Source organism: Sorex fumeus, unplaced genomic scaffold, assembly GCF_029834395.1.
Source record: "Sorex fumeus unplaced genomic scaffold, SorFum_2.1 ptg000107l, whole genome shotgun sequence".
NCBI classification, from domain to species: domain Eukaryota; kingdom Metazoa; phylum Chordata; class Mammalia; order Eulipotyphla; family Soricidae; genus Sorex; species Sorex fumeus.
Window position 1 is genome coordinate 33,130 of NW_026606164.1, and position 21,108 is coordinate 54,237.

Here is a 21,108-nt window from a genome sequence, read left to right on the forward strand (position 1 = left end):
GCAGGGGTGAGGAGGAGGAGGCGGCAGCTGCTCCAGAGGCTGCTCGAAGACCCCTTCCGCACAGTCCGGGGCTCCCGGCCGGTCGGAGCACCCCAGGGTGCATGTAACCCTGGCGGTCCCTGCGTGCTCTGCCATTGGCCATCTGGGCGGTGCCCATGGAGGGACCCCAACCCCCAGCTGCACAGCCAGGCCTGGAGGAAGGGGAAGGAGTTGAGTCAGGGGGCCAAGGCCAAGGTGACAGGGACCACGGAGCCCTGGCCGAGCGGGAAAGGCGGGGCTGTTTGGGAGGAAGCCCGCGTGTAGAGGAGGCTGTGTTGGGGGAAGGCGGGCCAGGCCGGGGGTCCCGAGTTGCCTTGGCCGAGGGTGCGGGGCAGCAAGCGTGAGGTAAACCTGCTTCTGAGCTGGAGCTGGGGGGAAGATCTCAGGAAGAGGTCAGCAGACTGGCCCCACTTGGCTGCAGTGGCTTTGCCCCTCTGGGGTCCACTGGCGCTGGACAGGGCCTCTCAGCACACACAGCCCTCACAGGGGGCAGAGTCTGAGTCAACCAGACCCATCCCCCTCCCAGATGGCCAGTGGGGGGCGGATGGGGGGGCAGGGCCTGGAGCCCCGACCCACACTGCCAGCTGCTCAAGGTCAGGTCTGGCCCAGGCCCCTTCCTCCTCCCTCAGACTGGCACACCCCTCCTTCATGTTGACCCCAGAGGTCACAGCACAGCTCGTTCTTCCAACTGCTCCGCCCCCACCCCCCAGGCCCACCCCAGGCCGCACCGCCCCTGCCGGTCAAGGGAGTCCAGCCAACACAAACCGACGTGTCCAGCCGCCGGCCTGGCCTGTCCGCCACTCCCCATCTGCAGCTCCGTCTCTCAACTTCCTCTTCCTTCTCCCGGGCCCCCCTCCCGGTCCTTGCTCTCTGGGACCCATGAGACGGCCCCTGTGGACCCCAGGACTGACCCTCGAGCCCGTCTCCAGCCCCTCGAGGGTTTGGAACTACAAGTCCCAGCAGGCGTCGGGGCCCGAGGCGCCTGAAGAGTCCTGGTTTGCCCCCACTTGCATTCTGGGACTTGTAGTTTCCCCGACCCAGACTCCGGGAGGCCCCAGCATCTCCCGAGTGGGCAGTGCTGGCCGGTCACCCCCAGGGAAGCGTGCGTCACTGGATGACAGGGTGGGGGTGGAGGCCCTGATGGCAGCTTCCTGCCCCTTTGTGTCCCCCCACTTGAGTCATGGGGGCGGGGGTTCCAGGAAATCGGGGCTGGGAGGAGAGGGGGTACCCAGCGCCAGGCCCCGGGGGGCGAAGGGTCGCCGCCTCCCTCTGGGCCTGCGACCCCAACCCCCCGGGGAAGGGGTCCAGGTGCAGGGCGGCCGGGCACGACCCCCAGGGTCTCGGGGACGAGGGAGCGCCCGACCAGGCCTCGCTGGCGGACCCCGCGACGGCACCCGAGGGCCCGCTGAGCCCCCCGCCCGGACCCCCGCCAGCCCAGGGCCCACCCCAGGGCGCCGCCGGGCACCTGGGCTCCCACTTTATCAGCTCCAGTCCCCGGAGCGGAACCCGGCGTCCGGCCCGGCCCCTCCCGCCGGCCCGGTTCCTGCCCCATTGTGTGCGGGCCGGGGCGGGGCGCGCCCGGAGCCCCCTCCCACCGCCCCCTCCCCTTCCTAAGGAAAAGGCCCCGCCGCGGGCCGGCCGCCCCAGGCGCCATGGGCAACCTCAGCAGCGTGGGCCGGGAGCCGGGGCCCTGCGGCCTGGGGCTGGGGCTGGGCCTGGGGCTCTGCAGCAAGCAGGGTCCGGCCTCGCCCGCGCCCCCCGAGCCCAGCCGGGCCCCCGCGCCCGCGCCCGCGCCCGCGCCCGCCCCGCCGCCTGCAGCCGACAGGTGAGGCCCCCGGAGCAGGTGCAGGAGGGCCAGGCTTGTGGGGAGGCGGGGGAGCCTGCGGCCACCCACTCTGAGGGTCTCCGTGCGGAATCGGGGTCAGAGTCAGGGTGCCCGCCGCCAGGGCTGTCGCCCAGAGCTGTGTGTCTTGGGGCAAGTGGCTCACCCTCTCTGATCTCCATTCGCATGAGCTCTGAGCCAGGGGTGGGGGGTGGGGGGATACTAGGTAGTGTGACCCCTAGGTCCCCACAGCCCGTCAACCAGCAGCAGGGAGGGTTGGAGGATTGTTTGACTGGAGAAGCCGGCCAGGAGGGCTGCCTCCTCCGGGCGAGAACAGGGCCCTGGCCCCGTCCGTAGTCGGGGAGCCCAGACCCGAGCCCTGGCCCCTGGCCCGCGTCCCTCTCGAGTGACCATCAGCCCCCAAAACTGCCGCAGCTGTCCAGGCCCCGGAGGCGTCTCGGGGAAGGCCAGATGGGGGCCAGACTGGGGGGCTGTCGGGGTTGAGGCTGCGGCCACGGCCCTCCCTTCCTCCCGCTGGGCCGGGGCTCTGGAGGAAGTGATAAGGCCCGCTCCTTCACGCCGGCTCGGTCAGCAGGGCCCGGAGCCAGGAGGGAAATCAGGGAAATCGGGGCTTCCTCGGCGGAGCCCGGGAGCCCTGCAGGCGGGCGGGACCCGGGGGGCCCGGCGAGACCCCCAGCCCGCACGGAGGCCTGGTGCGGCCCCTCCCGGGGACGGGGACAGGAAGAAAGCAGACGCAGGCGGACAGCCCCCCGCGCCCCTGAAGGAAGAAGCAGCCCAGTGACCCCTCCCGGTTCCCCACAGCCCCCTGCTCTCCCGGTCCCTGGAGGGACCCAGGTTCCCCCGAGTGAAGAACTGGGAGGTGGGGAGCATCGCCTATGACACGCTGAGCGCCCAGGCCCAGCAGGTAAGGGAGGGGCCAGTGCCCCCGGCCCAGCGGGCTGGGGGGTGTCCGAAAGTGGGGGGACTGGGGCCAGAGAGACGGGACAGTGGGGAAGGGACAGAGCTTGTCTCACAGGCAGCCAGGTCAGACTTGATTCCAGCACCCTTGTCTTTCCTGGAGCCCGCCAGGAGCAGGCCCCGAGCACAGAGCCGGGAGTGAGCCCTGAGCACAGAGTCAGGAGTCATCCCTGAGCACAGAGCCAGGAGTGAGCCCTGAGCACAGAGCCGGGAGCCAGCCCTGAGCACAGAACCAGGAGTTAGTCCTGAGCACAGAGCCAGGAGTGAGCTCTGAGCACAGAGCCAGGAGTGAGCCTCGAGCACAGAGCCAGGAGTCAGCCCCGAACACAGAGCTGGGAGTGAGCCCTGAGCACAGGGCCGGGAGTGAGCCCCGAGCACAGAGCCAGGAGTGAGCCCTGAGCACAGAGCCGGGAGTCAGCCCTGAGCACAGAGCCAGGAGTCAGCCTTGAGCACAGAGCCGGGAGTGAGCCCCGAGCACAGAGCCGGGAGTCAGCCCTGAGCACAGAGCCGGGAGCCAGCCCTGAGCACAGAACCAGGAGTTAGTCCTGAGCACAGAGCCAGGAGTGAGCCCTGAGCACAGAGCCGGGGGTGAGCCCCGAGCATAGAGCCAGGAGTCAGCCCTGAGCACAGAGCCGGGAGTCAACCCTGAGCACAGGGGCAGGAGTCAGCCTTGAGCACAGAATGGGGAGTCAGCCCTGAGCACCACCAGGTGTGGCCCTAAAAGGAAAAGAAGGAAAATGGGAGTGGGAGGCCCCTGGGACCCAAGGCACGTGGGGGCTTTGGAGACCGTCCCCAGCCTTGGCCGGAGCCCCCGGAGCCCCGCCCTCCGTCCTGGCTCCCGCCCGAGCTCCTGCCCTCTGCCCGCCCTGCAGGACGGGCCCTGCACCCCCACGCGCTGCCTGGGCTCCCTGGTGCTCCCGCGGAAGCCGCACAGCCGGGGCGCCCCTGGGCCCACCGCCCCCGAGCTGCTGCGCCAGGCCAGGGCCTTCATCGACCAGTACTACAGCTCCATCAAGAGGTGAGGCGGGGCCGGGCCACGGCACAGCGGGGAGGGCGTCCGCCTTGCACGCACGCGGCCAATCGGAGTTCGATTCCCAGCATCCCACAGGGTCCCCCGAGCCCCGCCAGGAGTAACTCCTGAGTGCAGAGCCAGGAGGAACCCCTGAGCATCGCTGGGTGTGACCCCAAAAAGGGAAAAAAACAAACAAGAAACCAAAGAGGTGGGGCTGGAGCGATAGCACAGCGGGGAAGGCGTTTGCCTTGCATGCGGCCCGACCCGGGTTCGATCCCCAGCATCCCATGGGGTCCCCTGAGCACGGCCAGGAGTAGTTCCTGAGTGCATGAACCTGAGCATTGTCAGGTGTGTCCCAAAAAGGAAAAAAAACAAAGAGGGGGGTGGGGGCCACCCCGGGGCTGCCTCGCCCCCCCCACCGCCTTGTGCACCCCCGCAGAGGTGGCTCCCAGGCCCACGCGCTGCGACTGCAGGAGGTGGAGGCCGAAGTGGCGGCCACGGGCACGTACCAGCTGCGGGAGAGCGAGCTGGTGTTCGGGACCAAGCAGGCCTGGCGCAACGCCCCCCGCTGCGTGGGCCGCATCCAGTGGGGCAAACTACAGGTGAGACCCCCGGATCAGGCGGGAGGGGCGTCCGGCTCCTGAGGCTCCATGGGGGCCGCGAGCCCCGGGCCCAGGGGTCCTGCCCCGCCTGGGGAAAGGGCCAGCTGTGCGTCTCCCCCACCCCGGCCGCTGGTCCCACGGAGCCCCCTGGAACGCGGGAGCCCCCGGGGACCAAATCTCCACTGGAACTTGCCAAGGACTTTCCAAACGGCTCAGTGACCCCAACCGAGGGGTCCAGCTGTGAGCCCACCGCGAGCTCCCCCTCCCCGGGGCTCCAGGTGGGAGGTGCCGCGGGCCGGGTCTCCTGCCCCTGCGGGAACCCCCACCCCCCTCCAGCCACCTGCCCCCTCATGCGGCCTCTCCTGCCCCCCGGCCCGGTCAGGTGTTTGACGCGCGGGACTGCAACTCGGCCCAGGAGATGTTCACCTACATCTGTAACCACATCAAGTATGCCACCAACAAGGGCAACCTCCGGTAGGCGCCGCACCACCCGTGGCCCTGAGCCCATGTCCACATCCTGGTCCCATGTCCCACACCCACGCCCCCTCCTGTGTCCCCATGCCCGTGGCCCCCGTCCCATGTCCCGGTGCCCACACCCCCATCCCGTATACCCATGCCGGGGCCCCCGTCCCATGTCCCCATGCCTGTGTCCCCATCCCGTGGCCCCCACCCTGTGGCCCCTATCCCATGGACCCCCGTCCCGTGGCCCTGTGCCCACGCCCCCCGTCCCGTGTCCCGTGCAGCTCGGCCATCACCGTCTTCCCCCAGCGTGTCCCCGGCCGCGGGGACTTCCGGATCTGGAACGGGCAGCTGATCCGCTACGCTGGGTACCGGCAGCAGGACGGGTCGGTGCGGGGGGACCCTGCCAACGTGGAGATCACCGAGGTGGGCACAGAGGCAGATGGTGTGGGGGGGGTCCGAGAGGCGTCAGGGACCCGGGTTTGGTGCCCGGCCCTGCCTGGCCTCGCACCTGCAGAAGGGGCTCAGGGGAGCAGGAAGAGGAGCCCCCACGGGGATGAGGAGAGGAAGACCCCAAAGATGGGGGTCCGGGCAGAGACACAGGCCGGCGGGTTCGGTGCTGCGGGCACGGGGACACGGGCAGGGGCGTGGGGCTGGCCAGGTCCAGTTCCCCGGCAGCCCCCCGGTCCCCTGAGCCCTGCTAGGGCTGACCCCTGGGCACCGGCAGGCGTGGCCCCAAAACTAGAATAAAATACCGGGGGGCTCCTGGTCTGTGGGGGTCCGAGAGCCCTGCACTCAGAGCTCGCTGCCCCCAGCTCTGCGTCCAGCACGGCTGGAGCCCCGGGAACGGCCGCTTCGACGTGCTGCCGCTGCTGCTTCAGGTGCCTGACGAGCCCCCGGAGCTCTTCACCCTGCCCCCCGAGCTGGTCCTCGAGGTGCCTCTGGAACACCCCACGTGAGTGCCAGAGGGCAGGCACGGCAGGGGTGGGGCGCAGCCAGGGGCCTACTGGAGTAGGGCAGAGCAGGCCTTGAGCACTGGGCTGCGGGGTCACAGAACCAGCCCTGAGCACTAGGCTGGGAGTCACAGAGCTGGCCCTGAGCAGGGAGGGGGCAGAGCTGGCCTGAGCTTCAGGGTGGGAGCTCAGAGTTGCCCCTGAGCACTGGGCTGGGAGTCACAGAGCTGCCCTTGAGCAGGGAGGGGGGCAGAGCTGGCCTGAGCTTCAGGGTGGGAGCTCAGAGTTGCCCCTGAGCACTGGGCCAGGAGTCTCAGAGCCGGCCCTGAGCGCCCTCCCGGCCCAGGCTGGAGTGGTTCGCCGAGCTGGGCCTGCGCTGGTACGCCCTCCCGGCCGTGTCCAACATGCTGCTGGAGATCGGGGGCCTGGAGTTCCCCGCGGCCCCCTTCAGCGGCTGGTACATGAGCACGGAGATCGGCACGCGGAACCTGTGCGACCCCCACCGCTACAACATCCTGGAGGTGAGCCCGGGGCGCCCCCACACAGCTCAGGCTTCTCCCACGCCCGCGCCGCGGGGAACGTTCTGGAACACGGGAGCAATCCCCGGGAGTGTGGGCGGGCCTGGGCATGGCCCCGTGTGAGTCTGCGGTTGAGTTTCGGGGTGGGGGGCAAAGGGTGCGGGCGCCCCTCTCTCTCCTTGGATTCTCAAGGCAGACTTTGACCCCCCCCCCCCCCGCAAATGCTGAACCCATCTCAGAGGAGAAACTGAGGCCCAGTCCTGTGCTGCGCTGCTCCCTGCGCATTGCGGGCCCCCGACCCCTGGGCTGAGACCGTCTCTGTCCTCTCCCTCACCTCCCGGTGCCGTGACTGTGTCTAGGACGTGGCCGTGTGCATGGACCTGGACACCCGGACGACCTCATCCCTGTGGAAGGACAAGGCGGCCGTGGAGATCAACGTCGCCGTGCTACACAGCTACCAGGTGCCTGACCCACGGGCCCGAGCCAGGGGTCTGGGGGTGCAGCTGGTGGTTCTGGGGGGCGTCACACCGAGCCTGGAGTAACTGCAGGTTGGGGGACACAGTAGGTGTCGGGGAAGATTCTGAAGGGGACGTGGAGGGTGTCAGGGTGACGCCACAGCTGTGGACACGGAGGGCGCCAGGGGGAGCCCGTGTTGGGAGGACCCGGGCTCCGTTGGCTGAGTGGGCGCCTCCGCAGCTGGCCAAGGTCACCATCGTGGACCACCACGCGGCCACGGCGTCCTTCATGAAGCACCTGGAGAACGAGCAGAAGGCGCGCGGGGGCTGCCCGGCCGACTGGGCCTGGATCGTGCCCCCCATCTCGGGCAGCCTCACGCCCGTCTTCCACCAGGAGATGGTCAACTACGTGCTGTCCCCGACCTTCCGCTACCAGGTGCCCCCGCGCCTCCCACCCCCAGCCCCCAGCTGCCCCGGGCTGCCCACCTTGGGTGCCCCCTCACCCCCCGCCTCACTGCTCCCCGCAGCCGGACCCCTGGAAGGGCAGCGCGGCCAAGGGGGCCGGCATCGCCAGGAAGAAGACCTTCAAGGAGGTGGCCAAGTAGGTGCCCGGTGCCCTCCCCAGCCACCCCCGCCCTGCCGCCCACCCCTTCACACGCCCCCGACCCTTCTGCACCCGTCACGCTCCCACCCACCCCTTCACTCACCCTTAGCCCTTCACAGCCCCGCTCACCCCTCCAAGCCCCATGGAGCCATTCTCAGCTGCTCAGTCTTCCGTCCACCCTCCACCCCCTCAGCCCTTCACCCCTAAGCCCTTCACCCCTCAGCCCTTCACTCCCTGAGCCTTTCACCCGCTCACCCCTTCACCCCTCAGCCCTCTGCCCCCTCAGCCCTTCACCTCTCAGCCCTTCTGTCTTTCACCGCCTCAGCCCTAGCTCCCCCTCAGCCTTTTTCTCCTCAACCCTTTTCCCTCAGCCCTTCACTCCTCAGCCCTAGATCCCCCTCAGCCTCTCTCCCTCTCAGCTCTTCTCCCCCTCAGCACTTCACCCCCCCTCACCCTCAGCCCTTCACCCCCTCAGCCCTTCACCCCTCAGCCCTGCAGCCCTTCACCCCTCAGCCCTTCACCCTCAGCCCTTCACCCCTCAGCCCTTCACCCCTCAGCCCTTCACCCTCAGCCCTTCACCCTCAGCCCTTCACCCCTCAGCCCTTCAGCCCTTCACCCCTTAGCCCTTCACCCTCAGCCCTTCACCCCTCAGCCCTTCACCCCTCAGCCCCTCACCCCTTCACCCCTCAGCCCTTCACCACTCAGCCCTTCACCACTCAGCCCTTCACCCTCAGCCCTTCACCCTCAGCCCTTTACCCCCCTCAGCCCTTCACCACTCAGCCCTTCACCCTCAGCCCTTCACCCCCCAGCCCTTCGGCCCTTCACCCCTCAGCCCTCCACCCCCTCAGCCCTCACCTTCTCAACTCTTCTCCCCTCAGCCCTTCTGTCAGCCTTTTACCCCCTCAGCCCTTCCCCCCTTCAGCCGCTCACTCCCTCGACCCTCACCCCCTCAGCCCTTCTCCCCCTCCACCCTTCAGCCCTTCAGCCCTCCCAGCCCCGGACCCGATGCGCGGGGCATAGCCGGGGTGGCCGGGCTGTGCGGGCCTCACTCACCCACTCCGTGGCACCCACAGCGCAGTCAAGATCTCCGCGTCCCTCATGGGCACCGTGATGGCCAAGCGCGTGAAGGCGACCATCCTGTACGGCTCGGAGACGGGCCGCGCGCAGAGCTACGCACAGCAGCTTGGGAGACTCTTCCGGAAGGCCTTCGACCCCCGGGTAGGGCTGGGTCAGAGCGGCAGGGGTGCAGGGGGGCTGCCGCGCCTTCCTGCTGTCCCGGAGAACCGAGGGCCCGAGTCACAGCCCCCGGGAGGTGGGGAACTGGGGGTCTGCGGCGTGCCCACGGGGGAGGGCGGGGACCCCCGTCTGCGTGTGACACCGTCGTCCTCACAGGTGCTGTGCATGGACGAGTACGATGTGGTGTCCCTGGAGCACGAGACGCTGGTGCTGGTGGTGACCAGCACATTCGGGAACGGGGACCCCCCGGAGAACGGAGAGGTGAGGCTGCAGGGAGGGGCCCAGGAGGAGGGGAGACAGATTGGGGTGCTGTGTTTGGTGTTTGAGCCACCCCTGGTGATGCTCAGGGGTTACTCCTGGCTTTGTGCTCACGTGGGATGCCGGAGCTCAGACCCAGCTTGGCCACGTGCAAGGCCGACGCCCTCCCCGCTGGACTGTCTCTCCAAGATGAGAATGTTTTTCCAAGGATGGAAATTGGGGATTCCCAAATGGGGTGGGGGGACTCCAGCCCCCCATGTGGCTGACTCACACCCCAAGCTCGGCGGTGTCCTCTCCCACCAGTGTTCATGCACGTGCTTTGCACTTGGTGGACACACCTCCGGATGGGTGGGGAGGGGATGCTGCTCCCGGGGGCAGCCACCACGACAGATAGGGACCGATTTCTGCTCCGCCGTGTCTTCCTAAGAGCACTGACCACGGAGATGGCGGAACGTCCCTGAAAACAAAACAGAGCCTTGGCGCGTCCCTGGGAAATTCTTTATTCATGGTTTGGGTTTGGCTTGGCATTGGGGCCACGCCCAGCTGTGCTCAGGGCTTACTTCTGGCTCCGTGCTCAGTGGTCACTCCTGGTTGGGCTCAGGGGACCCTGTAGGGTGCTGGGGATCAAGCTGAGGCTGGCCACCTTCCCCTCGGTCCTGCGTCTGCCGCCCCCCAATTTCTCTAGTCTCCAGCGGCCCAGCGCGGGTTTCAGCTCTTGACAGGAAACGCCTCTGGGCGCTGTGTATTTTCTCACTGCCCAGAGACCAAGACTCTGAGGTCAGTGCTGGCTGCTGGCTCACTGGCCACCACTGCCCATTGCTCGCTGCTGTCTGGAGGGAACCAGAAACCCTCAGAGTTGTCACCTTTAGGACAAAGGGCTCTGCCCCCATGCTGCCCGCGTTTGGTCAAGGTGGAGATTTTCATACCCCTACCAAACCCTCTGTCCCCTAGCCAAACCCAACCTCCCTGAGTCCCAGCGACTGTAGAAGGTTCTAGAAAGCAGTGCACCGGGCATCGGCCCGCCCTAAGTGTGTGACTCAGCGGCGTGGGGCGCGTTCATTGTGTGAACACGCGATCTGCACCCCCATCTCCGGCTGACGGGCACTTGGGCTGTTTCCAGTTTTGAGCTGTGATGAATAAGGCTGCTGTGAACACTCTGGGACGGGCCTTTGTGGGCTTATGTTTTCATTTCTCTTAGATAAATAATACCTAGGGCTAAAATTGTCGGGTCATTGGGTAAAAGAATGTTTAACTCAAAAACAAAACAAAACAAAGCAAAAGAAAACTAAAAAATACAGTCACACAGCCCAAGGGATGGCCCTCGGAGTCTATGTGTGGCAAGTCCGTGTAAACCTGAGTGAGCCCCAGACTCGGCCGGGCAAGCAGGGCATGGGAACACAAGAACGTTCCCCGAGGAGAGAGAATAGAGTGGGCAGGACGCTTGCGTTCAAGTCCTGGCACCCCAAATGCTCCCAACCCCAGCCAGGAGTCATCCTTGAGCACAGAGCCAGGAGTTAAGCCCTGAGCACCATGGGGTGTGCCCCACCTCCACAAAAAAAAAAGTTCTTTCTTGCATTGTTATTCATGACAACCTACCCCCCCCTCCACACACATACACACACACACACACACACACACACACACTGCTGAAAAAGGTCCAAATGGCTGTTGGGCCACTCCTGTCTTGGAGGAACCTTGAAAACTAATATTGGGGCTGGAGCACAGCGGGGAGAGCGTTTGCCTTGCACGCTACCGATCCGGGTTCAATTCTCAGCATCCCATACGGTCCCCCAAGAACCAGCAGAAGTAATTGCTGAGTACAGAGCCAGGAGTAACCCATGTGCATCGCTGGGTGTGGTCCAAATAGCAAAAAAAAAAAAATCTAATATTAAGATGTCAGATGAGAACTTAGCCCTGAAGGGCACCCAGGAGGGGATGCAGTGCCCTCCCTGGTGTGCCAATCAGGAGGGGTATAGGGGACCCCTCACCTGCCGGGCAGCGGTGGGAGGCCTGAGTGCAGGGGTGTTTCTGGGGTTGGGGGGTGGGCTGTGTGGAGGCAGCATCTAGAAGCTTTCGGTGCCAGTGACGGGGGCGGTGCAGAGGACGGAGGCTGGTTTCCACCTGCTGCCCTGGACGGGCGCAAGAACGACTCAGACTGAGCCTCCCCAGGGGGTGCTGGGCTCTGACCCGGCCGTTCCCCTTCAAGAGCCAGGAGCGGGTCTGTGCGGTCCTGGACCGTGGGGGAGGCGGGAATCCAGGGTTGCATCCGAGGCCCACCCAGGGCCCAGCAGAGCTCAGGGTATACCAGGCCAAGGGCTCAGCCCTGGGGGCAGCTGCTGATGTCACCAGCAGCCAGCACCTTAGAGAGCTTCCTGCCACTATGGTCCCCACCAGTGGCACCCACGGATGCCCGGACATGAAGTCCCAGCGCCCTGTGACCGCTGTGAAACAGGAAAGAGGCCTGGGGGGAAAGACCAGCAGCGCTTTCAGACCCCCAGACTGAAATGCGGACGGGGCCAGAGCACAGCAGGGAGGGCGTTGGTCCTGCATGCAGCTGGCCCGGGTTCGATCCCCGGCACCCCATACGGTCCCCTGGCCGTGGCTAGGAGTAACCTCTGAGCACCTTTGGGTGTGCACCCCCTCCAAAAAAGAAAAAAAAAACAGGGCTGGAGTGATAGCACAGCAGGTAGGGCGTTTGCCTTGCACGTGGCCGACCTGGGTTCGATCCCCAGCATCCCATAGGGTCCCCCGAGCACCGCCACGAGTAATTCCTAAGTGCATGAGCCAGGAGTGACCCCTGTGCATTGCCGGGTGTGACCCAAAAAGGAAAAAAACAACAACCCTAAAATGTCAAGTTACAGACAATGCCACCATGGCCAGGGGTGGACCCAAACTCACTGGTTCCAATTCTGCCCCCAGAGTTTTGCCGCTGCCCTCATGGAGATGTCGGGGCCCTACAACAGTTCCCCAAGGCCGGAGCAGCACAAGTGAGTGGGACACGGGCCTTCGGACTACCAGGGACGAGGGCGAAGGGTCCCCCTCGGAACCCCAGGACACTGCAGCGCCAGGCCGGAGAAGTGGGCCTCCCGGGTCACGGCCTCTGTCCACTCTCCCCAGGAGCTACAAAACCCGCTTCAACAGCATCTCCTGCTCCGACCAGCTGGTGTCCACGTGGCGTCGGAAGCGGAAGGAATCGAGTAACACGGACAGCGCTGGGGCGCTGGGCACCCTCAGGTCTGGGCCCCAGCCAGGGGAGGCAGCCCGGGCCCCCCCGGGGGTGGGGGCGGGGCGGGGACGGACTCCAGTGACCGGTGGTGCCGCACCCCAGGTTCTGTGTGTTCGGGCTGGGCTCCCGAGCGTACCCCCACTTCTGCGCCTTTGCCCGCGCGGTGGACACGCGGCTGGAGGAGCTGGGCGGAGAGCGGCTGCTGCAGCTGGGCCAGGGGGACGAGCTGTGTGGCCAGGAGGAGGCCTTCCGCGGCTGGGCGCAGGCCGCCTTCCAGGTGAGGCCCTCATCTGTCTTGGGGCGGGGAGCGGGGGCACCCTACAGGCCGAGCCTGGGCGGGGACGGGCCCCGGACTGCAGGGCTGAGGGGGAGGACAGAGATGGGAAGGGTTGCGGCCAGGAAGGGGGCATCTCGAGGTGCGACTGGGGGTTCTTCCAGGTCTGGGGTCCTGGGTCGGGGGTTCAGGAAGGGAATGTCCCGGGTCTGGGGGGTCCTGGGTCCAGGTGCAGGATGGGAACATCATGGGTCTGGGGGGTCTTGGGTTGGGGTACAGGAGGAAACATCCTGGTCTGGAGGGTCCCGGGTCTGGGTCCTGGGTCAGGATGCAGGGAGGGTGTGATCGGCTGAGACTGAGGAAGCCTGGCTTTCCTCAGAGGCTCCTCCCCATACCGATACCCCAGGGGTTCCTGGCTGGAGTTGGGGTCTGACGCGGGCAGGAGAGGTGTCCTGGGCTGGGAGGCCGCCAATGGGGGGGGGGGGGGTGGAAGGGGCTCCAATCCAGGGGTGGTGGAAACTGACCCAAGCTGAGGGTCTGCGGGGGTGGGGGGGTGGGGGGGGAGGAGCAGGGAGGCTGCGGGCAGGAGGAAGGGAGGGGGCAAGGCGGAAGGAAGAGCTAGAACATTCTGCACACAGGGGAAGATTAGCGGCTGGAGATACAGTCGGAGAGGGCAGGGGGTGGAACACGGATCCCTGTTCGAGCTGGGGGCTGATCAGAAACAAACAGGACATGCAGCCCCCAGGTCACCCCAGGCCCGGACGCAGGCGACAGAGGAGTCAGAAGAACTTGTTCTTGTCTGGGGAACCCAGGACCTTTCCGCCCCCTCGGCTCCACAGAGCTCAGGCCCAGGCCCCCCCACCCCCTCCCGCAGGGGTTTGAACCCAGAGCCCACGGCAGGAGCCCGGCTCAGCACTGTACCCCAAAACGAACACGCTGGGGCCGTGACCCCACATGCAAAGAACAGCAGCCTGGGCAGCGGCCCCCCCAACCCTGCCCCTCACCTGCGGGGCTGGCTACTGTGGGGGGAAGGGGCGGCTGGAATGCAGTGGGCGGTGGGTGGGGGGCTCTAGGAGGCCCCTCAGCTGCTCAGGCTGCCCCCCCAGGCCTCCTGCGAGACCTTCTGCGTGGGAGAGGACGCCAAGGCGGCCGCCCGCGACATCTTCAGCCCCAAGCGCAGCTGGAAACGCCAGAGGTACCGGCTGAGCGCCCAGGCCCAGGGCCTCCAGCTGCTGCCAGGTGCGGCCCCGCCCGCCCTGCCCGGGTGCGCTGCCCACCCCCCCCCCACCTGGCGAGGCTCAGTCCCCCTCGCTGTGCCCCCAGGTCTGGTCCACGTGCACAGGCGGAAGATGTTCCAGGCGACCGTGCTGGCGGTGGAGAACCTGCAGAGCAGCAAGTCCACGTGAGCGCCCGCGGACCCCCGCGGACCCCCGCCGCCCTCCCCTGCCCGCCGCCTCGGCCCCCTGGGACACCTCCTCTCCCCGCCCGCAGCCGCGCCACCATCCTGGTGCGCCTGGACACGGCCGGCCAGGAGGGGCTCCAGTACCAGCCCGGGGACCACGTGGGCATCTGCCCGCCCAACCGGCCCGGCCTGGTGGAGGCGCTGCTGAGCCGCGTGGAGGACCCGCCGCCGCCCGGGGAGCCCGTGGCCGTGGAGCAGCTGGAGAAGGGCAGCCCGGGTGAGGGCCGCGGGACCCCCGACGCTGCGCCCCCCACCCGGCCCGGGGGCCCTGAACCCTGCGCCCACCCCGCCCCGCCCAGTCTTGGGGGGCCCTGAGACCCTGCGACCACCCCCCGCCCAGTCCTGGGGGCCCTGAGACCCTGCGACCCCCCGCCCCACCCTGGGGGGCCCTGAGACCCTGCGCCCACCCCACCCCGCCCAGTCTTGGGGGGCCCTGAGACCCTGCGACCACCCCCCGCCCAGTCCTGGGGGGCCCTGAGACCCTGCGACCACCCCCCGCCCAGTCCTGGGGGGCCCTGAACCCTGCGCCCACCCCGCCCAGTCTTGGGGGGCCCTGAGACCCTGCGCCCACCCCGCCCCGCCCAGTCTTGGGGGGGCCCTGAGACCCTGCGACCACCCCCCCGCCCAGTCCTGGGGGGCCCTGAGACCCTGCGACCACCCCCCGCCCAGTCCTGGGGGGCCCTGAGACCCTGCGCCCACCCCACCCCGCCCAGTCTTGGGGGGCCCTGAGACCCTGCGACCACCCCCCGCCCAGTCCTGGGGGGCCCTGAGACCCTGCGACCACCCCCCGCCCAGTCCTGGGGGGCCCTGAACCCTGCGCCCACCCCACCCCGCCCAGTCTTGGGGGGCCCTGAGACCCTGCGACCACCCCCCCGCCCAGTCCTGGGGGGCCCTGAGACCCTGCGACCCCCCGCCCCACCCTGGGGGGCCCTGAGACCCTGCGCCCACCCCACCCCGCCCAGTCTTGGGGGGCCCTGAGACCCTGCGACCACCCCCCGCCCAGTCCTGGGGGGCCCTGAGACCCTGCGACCCCCCCGCCCCACCCTGGGGGGCCCTGAGACCCTGCGCCCACCCCACCCCGCCCAGTCTTGGGGGGCCCTGAGACCATGTGACCACCCCCCGCCCAGTCCTGGGGGGCCCCTGAGACCCTGCGACCCCCCGCCCCACCCTGGGGGGCCCTGAGACCCTGCACCCACCCTACCCCGCCCAGTCCTGCGGGCCCTGAGACCCTGCGACCCCCGCCCCCGCCCCGCCCTGGGAGGGGTCTGAACCCTGCGCCCACCCCCTCCTGGTCCTGGTAGGACCCCTGAGACCCTGCCTCCCTGCCCCGCCCTGGGGTGACCCTAAGACCCTGTGCCCCCAGTCTGGCCCTGGGGTGACCCTGACACCCTGCGGCCCTCGCCTGGCCCTGAAAGGTCCCTGAACCCTGCCCCCCCCGCGCCTGGCTTTGGCAGGACCCCTGAGACCCTGCGCCCCCCTACCCCGCCCTGGGGTGACCCTGAGACCCTGCGACCCCCCACCCCGCCTTGGGTTGACCCTGAACCCTGCACCCCTCGCCCGCCCTGGAGGGGTCCCTGAGATGCTGCGCCCCCCGCCCCCCATCACAGCCATCCGCCGCCCGGCAGCGGGAGCGTCCACAGAGCCCTAGAAGCGGCCCCCACCGCCCCCCAAAGCTGGTCCCCTCCTTCCCAACTGCCCAGAGCCCCCCTCGCTGTCCGGCTCACTTCTGCCAGCGGCAGAGGCGATGCCTAGGGTGGGGGGGGGGAGCCGGGGAGAACAGCCGGATGCAGCCAGGAGGGACCCCCACCCACCACGCAGGGGCTCCCACAGGCGCCCTAGCGGTCAGACCCCTCCCCCCGCCCCCAGTCAGCCCGGTCGACGCGGTTCCGGCTTGGCCCCTTCCTCAGCGCTGCCCTCCTCCCCACCCACCCGCAGGTGGCCCTCCCCCAGGCTGGGTGCGGGACCCCCGCCTGCCCCCCTGCACGCTGCGCCAGGCCCTCACCTTCTTCCTGGACATCACCACCCCGCCCAGCCCGCGGCTGCTGCAGCTGCTCAGCACGTTGGCCGAGGAGCCCGGGGAGCAGCAGGAGCTGGAGACCCTCAGCCAGGTGGGCGCAGGCCGGGGCGGGGCGGGGCGGGGCGGGGCGCGGGGCGGGGCGAGGGGCGGGGCGGGGCGCGGGGCGGGATAGGGCTGGGGGCGGGGCGAGAGTCTCAGCCCCTCCCCCGCCCGCCCCTCCAGGACCCCCGGCGCTACGAGGAGTGGAAGTGGTTCCGCTGCCCGTCGCTGCTGGAGGTGCTGGAGCAGTTCCCGTCCGTGGCGCTGCCCGCGCCCCTGCTCCTCACGCAGCTGCCCCTGCTGCAGCCGCGCTACTACTCGGTCAGCTCCGCGCCCAGTGCTCACCCCGGCGAGATCCACCTCACGGTGGCCGTGCTGGCCTACCGCACGCAGGGTGAGCCCCCGCGCCGGGCCTGGGGCCTCGGGGTGGGCCTCGGGGTGGGCCCCGGGGTGGGCCCCGGGCGGCCCCTCACGGCCCTCCCGTCCCGCCCCCAGACGGCCTGGGTCCCCTGCACTACGGAGTCTGCTCCACGTGGCTGAGCCAGCTCAGGGCCGGAGACAGCGTCCCCTGCTTCATCAGGGGGTGAGTCAACCCCGCAAGACAGTGTCTGTCTTCCCCCCAGCCCTGCAGAAAGTGCCAGAAACAGGTGGCGCAATGGGAGGGGGACGCCGGGGAGGGGACCGAGGGAGGTGAAGGGCGACAGGGTTTGGGGCTGGAGCGACAGTACGGGCGGGGAAGGTGCTGGTCTTGCGTGCAGACGACCTGGGTTCGGTCCCCGGCATCCTGAGTCGGCCAGGAGCGATCCCTGAGCTCAGCATCATGCGTATGCCCTGAACCCCGCCAGGTGTGACCCCCCAACCCCACAACAAACAAAAGATCGGGGATCCCACAGAGCCCCTCTTTAAATTTCAGCCACGCTTGGAAAGGCCTCATACTCCTCTGGATGTGGGTCCTGGCTGGGGACAGGCTTGCAAGGAGACAGGCCTGGCTGCCTCCACATGTTTGGGGACAGCCTGGCCCCCCAGGACCAGTGTCCTGTCCAAGGATAGCCGCCTCCCCCATTGCGGCCAGGAAGCTGGAGCTGGTGCCCCCAGACCCTGAAAGGGAAGGATCACAGGGCACCACCCCGAAGGCCTGAGTCTGGCCCCGTCCAGCAGCTGGGAACCCCCAGGGCTGGTGACACTGAGAGCAGAGAGCACCATGACGGAGCCCCGTCCCTGCTAAGTGACCCACAAAATGTGTCCCATCCACTGAATATGAGCCAGAAGGCCCTGTAATAAGTTCAAAGGCAGAACTGCCCATCCCATAGCTTCTGAATCACCAAAACTGAGACAGGGTCACATTCTTCGGTTCAGATCAGAACTAGGGGCCAGAGACGGGACATACTTTGTGTCAGATTCCTGGCACTGCATTACCCTCGTGCACTGCCAGGCTCTGCCTACAAGCAGGGCAGGGCCGGAGCATGGCCGGGATGGAGTCCTGAACCAGCCAGGGCAGTCCGGAACGAGTGCCCAGGGAGTCGCCCCCTGCTCCCATCCACCTGCTGAGGACGTCAAGAAAGAGCCGTGCGGGGAAGCAGTTATCCTTTGACCTGGCATCCAGGAATCACAGGCCCAGGGGTTTCCTGCCGCAGAGTGCCCTTGTGCACGCCCTCATGGCCCTGAGCATACATGACACTCGTGGGCACCAGCAAGGCCGACACAGTCCCTGGAAGCAGAACTTCCCCCTCCGCCCTGCGCACAGGTGCTCAGAAAGGGGAGCGGGGCCCGCAGACGGGGCCTGACGGCCACTCTCTCCACTAGGGCTCCCTCCTTCCGGCTACCCCCTGACCCCAATTTGCCCTGCATCCTGGTGGGCCCGGGCACTGGCATCGCCCCCTTCCGGGGGTTTTGGCAAGAGCGGCTTCATGACATTGACAGCAAAGGTAGGCTGGGAATCCAGAGGGACAGGTTGGCAGGAAGCAGCATCACAAAAGTTTGGTACAGGGGCTGGAGAAATAGTCGTTGGCCTTGCACACAGCCGACCCGGGTTCGATCCCCGGCATCCCATACGGTCCCCCAAGCACTGCCAGGAGTAATTCCTGAGTGCAGAGCCAGGAGTAACCCCCTGTGCATTGCCGGGTGTGACCCAAAACAGCAAAAATAAATAAATAAAAGTTTGGTACCAAGGAATGGAGGTCAGGAGGCCGGAACCAGGAAAGGGAAGTGGGTTGGGGTGAGCCCCGGTGCCTGGGTGGTGTGGCTTCCCGCGGGCTGCATGTGGGTCCAAAGTCACCATCAGGTTGGCTGAGAGTCACAGGGAACCGGGTATCTGGAAGGCATGGAGCTGAATTCAGAGGCAGAAATGCCTTTATAGGACTCTGGACTGCGTCAGGACTTACCTAGGTGCGTCCAAGACGCTACAGGGTGTTTGCTTTGGGCACCCGTTGCCCAGGGTGGCTGTGGCCAACAGGAAGGTCGGAAGTGTGGGAAGATGTGTGTGGTTATGGTTCCTTAGCTGTGGTGCCGGTATAAAGGGCCTGGGGTTCACATTCTGGCACAGGGACTATTTATTCCACCCTTTGGCTGCTCAGCATATCTGGGTGTGACCAACTCCTCTCTGAAGGCACCTGCGCTCTCCTAAGGGCCACAGAGCCTCCAGGATTGTTTCTACCCCAAGACTCTGCTGTGAGCTGGGGCCAGGGTGGCAGCGCCAGGCACCGTCAGAACTGTGCCTCGGTGGGGGGAGGAGGGCTCCCCCAAGCCGTCTGCTCACCGCAGGGTTGCAGCCCTTCCCGATGACCTTGGTGTTCGGCTGCCGATGCTCCCAGCTCGACCATCTCTACCGCGACGAGGTGCAGGATGCCCAGCGGCGCGGGGTGTTCGGCCGCGTCCTCACGGCCTTCTCCCGGGAACCCAACAGCCCTAAGGTGCGGGGACCTCCGAGGGGCGCGCACCCCAGGCCCGGCAAGAAGCTCGCCCCTTTCCAGGCTCTGCCCCCGTCCTTCCGGGAGCCCCTGGCCAGACCGGCCAGTACCGGCGCCTCTTCATAGCTGCCCTCACCCCGTCTCCCCCAGACGTATGTGCAGGACATCCTCAGAACGGAGCTGGCCGAGGAGGTGCACCGCGTGCTGTGCCTAGAGGGAGGCCACATGTTCGTCTGCGGGGACGTCACCATGGCAACCAGTGTCCTGCAGACGGTGCAGCGCATCCTGGCCACCGAGGGCAACATGGAGCTGGACGAGGCCGGCGACCTCATTGGCGTGCTGCGGGTATGGAGGGGCAGCGCCAGAGGCTGCCTGGCAGGGTGGGCGGGGCTGGGCTTGTGGGCGTGGTCCTAGAGGCGGGGTTTCCCGGGGCAGCAGAGCCCAATGGGGCAGGACTTGCCAGGGGCGGAGCCCGAGGGGCGGGGTTTCCAGAGGGACCCCCGAGAGGGTGGGGCTCATAGGGGGCGTGGTTTCCCAGGGGAAGCCCTATAGGACTGGGGGCGGGGTTTTTAAGGGGCGTGGCTTCCCAGGGAACCCTATAGGGCTGGGAGCCTGGGGGCAGGGTTTTTGAAGGGGCGTGGTTTCCCAGGGCGAAGCCCTATAGGACTGGGAGCCTGGGGGCGGGGTTTCAAGGGGCGTGGCTTCCCAGGGTGAAGCCCTATAGGGCTGGGGGCCTAGGGGCGGGGTTTTTAAGGGGAGTGGTTTCCCAAGGCGAAGTCCTATAGGACTGGGAGCCTGGGGGCAAGGTTTTCAAGGGGCGTGGTTTCCCAGGGCGAAGTCCTATAGGGCTGGGAGCCTAGGGGCGGGGTTTTCAAGGGGCGTGGCTTGCCAGGGCGAAGCCCTATAGGACTGGGAGCCTATGGGTGGGGTTTTCAAGGGGCGTGGTTTCCCAGGGGAAGCCCTATAGGGCTGGGAGCCTAGGGGCGGGGTTTTGAAGGGGAGTGGTTTCCCAAGGCGAAGTCCTATAGGGCTGGGAGCCTAGGGGCGGGGTTTTTAAGGGGCGTGGTTTCCCAAGGCGAAGTCCTATAGGGCTGGGAGCCTAGGGGCGGGGTTTTCAAGGGGCGTGGCTTGCCAGGGCGAAGCCCTATAGGACTGGGAGCCTATGGGTGGGGTTTTTCAAGGGGCGTGGTTTCCCAGGGGAAGCCCTATAGGGCTGGGAGCCTAGGGGCGGGGTTTTGAAGGGGAGTGGTTTCCCAGGGTGAAGCCCTATAGGGCTGGGGGCCTAGGGGCGGGGTTTTTAAGGGGCATGGTTTTCCAAGGCGAAGTCCTATAGGGCTGGGAGCCTGGGGGCGGGGTTTTGAAGGGGCGTGGTTTCACAGGGCGAAGCCCTATAGGGCTGGGAGACTGGGGGCGGGGTTGTCAAGGATGTGGGCGTTCCCAGGGCCGTGTCCCATAGGGCTGGGGGCCTAGGGGCGGGGTTTTCCAGGGCGGAGCCCCATAGGGCACAAAGCCCTGGGGACCGGGACTGAGGCGGAGATGTTAAACTGAGCCATGCCTGGGGTGGGACCGGCTCTGGTTTGGAGACCCTTATGAGCCCTGCCTCTCGGTGTCCATAGGATCAGCAACGCTATCACGAGGACATTTTCGGGCTCACCCTACGCACCCAGGAGGTGACAAGCCGCATTCGCACCCAGAGCTTCTCCCTGCAGGAGCGACGCCGGGGAGCAGTGCCCTGGGCTTTTGACCCCCCGGGTCTAGACACTGCAGGCTCCTGAGGATCCTTTTCCACCCGGACCCCGGAGAGGGGCTGTCGTTCCCTCCAGGCGCTGCCCTCTCCTGGCCTGACCACCTCGCCCTCCTCTCCAGAGGTGCCTGTCAGCAGCTGTCCGGTCTAAAGAGAGGCTCCTGGTTCCCCTGGAAGGAGCAATGTTTCCTTCCACGTAGGCCGGCTCCGTGCAGGGGTCTGACGCGTGGGAAGGCCCCTCCAGCCGTGGGGTTCCAGGCTCACTGTCCTCTTGCCTGTTCTTCGGCGAATTTAGATTCCTTTCACCTCTCTCAAGAGGATCTTCTTTTGAAACATAACCTTTCAATCATCTGAATATTTATTATTGCAGAGTTACCGTTAGAGACTAGTCCCCGTGTTTTTAGAGCGAGAGATGCCTGCCCCAGCCCAGTCCATTAAAAAGACCAATGACAGCTTCGTCTTGTGATTGAAGCAGGTGCCGCGGGTGGGGTTCCTCGACACGGA

The 21,108-nt window shown here is 67.1% G+C and overlaps 1 protein-coding gene across 1 annotated transcript; it reads left to right on the plus strand.

The window, feature by feature from the left end:
- The first annotated feature begins 1,691 nt into the window (after window positions 1-1,691).
- On the plus strand, window positions 1,692-21,043 carry NOS3 (nitric oxide synthase 3). Its single transcript, XM_056134784.1, has 26 exons — window positions 1,692-1,864; window positions 2,684-2,786; window positions 3,712-3,857; window positions 4,291-4,453; window positions 4,836-4,927; window positions 5,197-5,338; window positions 5,728-5,867; window positions 6,212-6,386; window positions 6,743-6,844; window positions 7,080-7,274; window positions 7,366-7,439; window positions 8,516-8,660; window positions 8,835-8,939; window positions 11,856-11,923; window positions 12,054-12,170; window positions 12,265-12,439; window positions 13,543-13,675; window positions 13,760-13,838; window positions 13,928-14,115; window positions 15,834-16,006; window positions 16,138-16,348; window positions 16,450-16,537; window positions 17,758-17,879; window positions 18,715-18,863; window positions 19,011-19,205; window positions 20,477-21,043. The coding sequence occupies exons 1-26, from the start codon at window positions 1,692-1,694 to the stop codon at window positions 20,633-20,635; spliced, it is 3,612 nt and encodes a 1,203-aa protein (XP_055990759.1). The 3' UTR covers window positions 20,636-21,043.
- The last annotated feature ends 65 nt before the right edge of the window (window positions 21,044-21,108 follow it).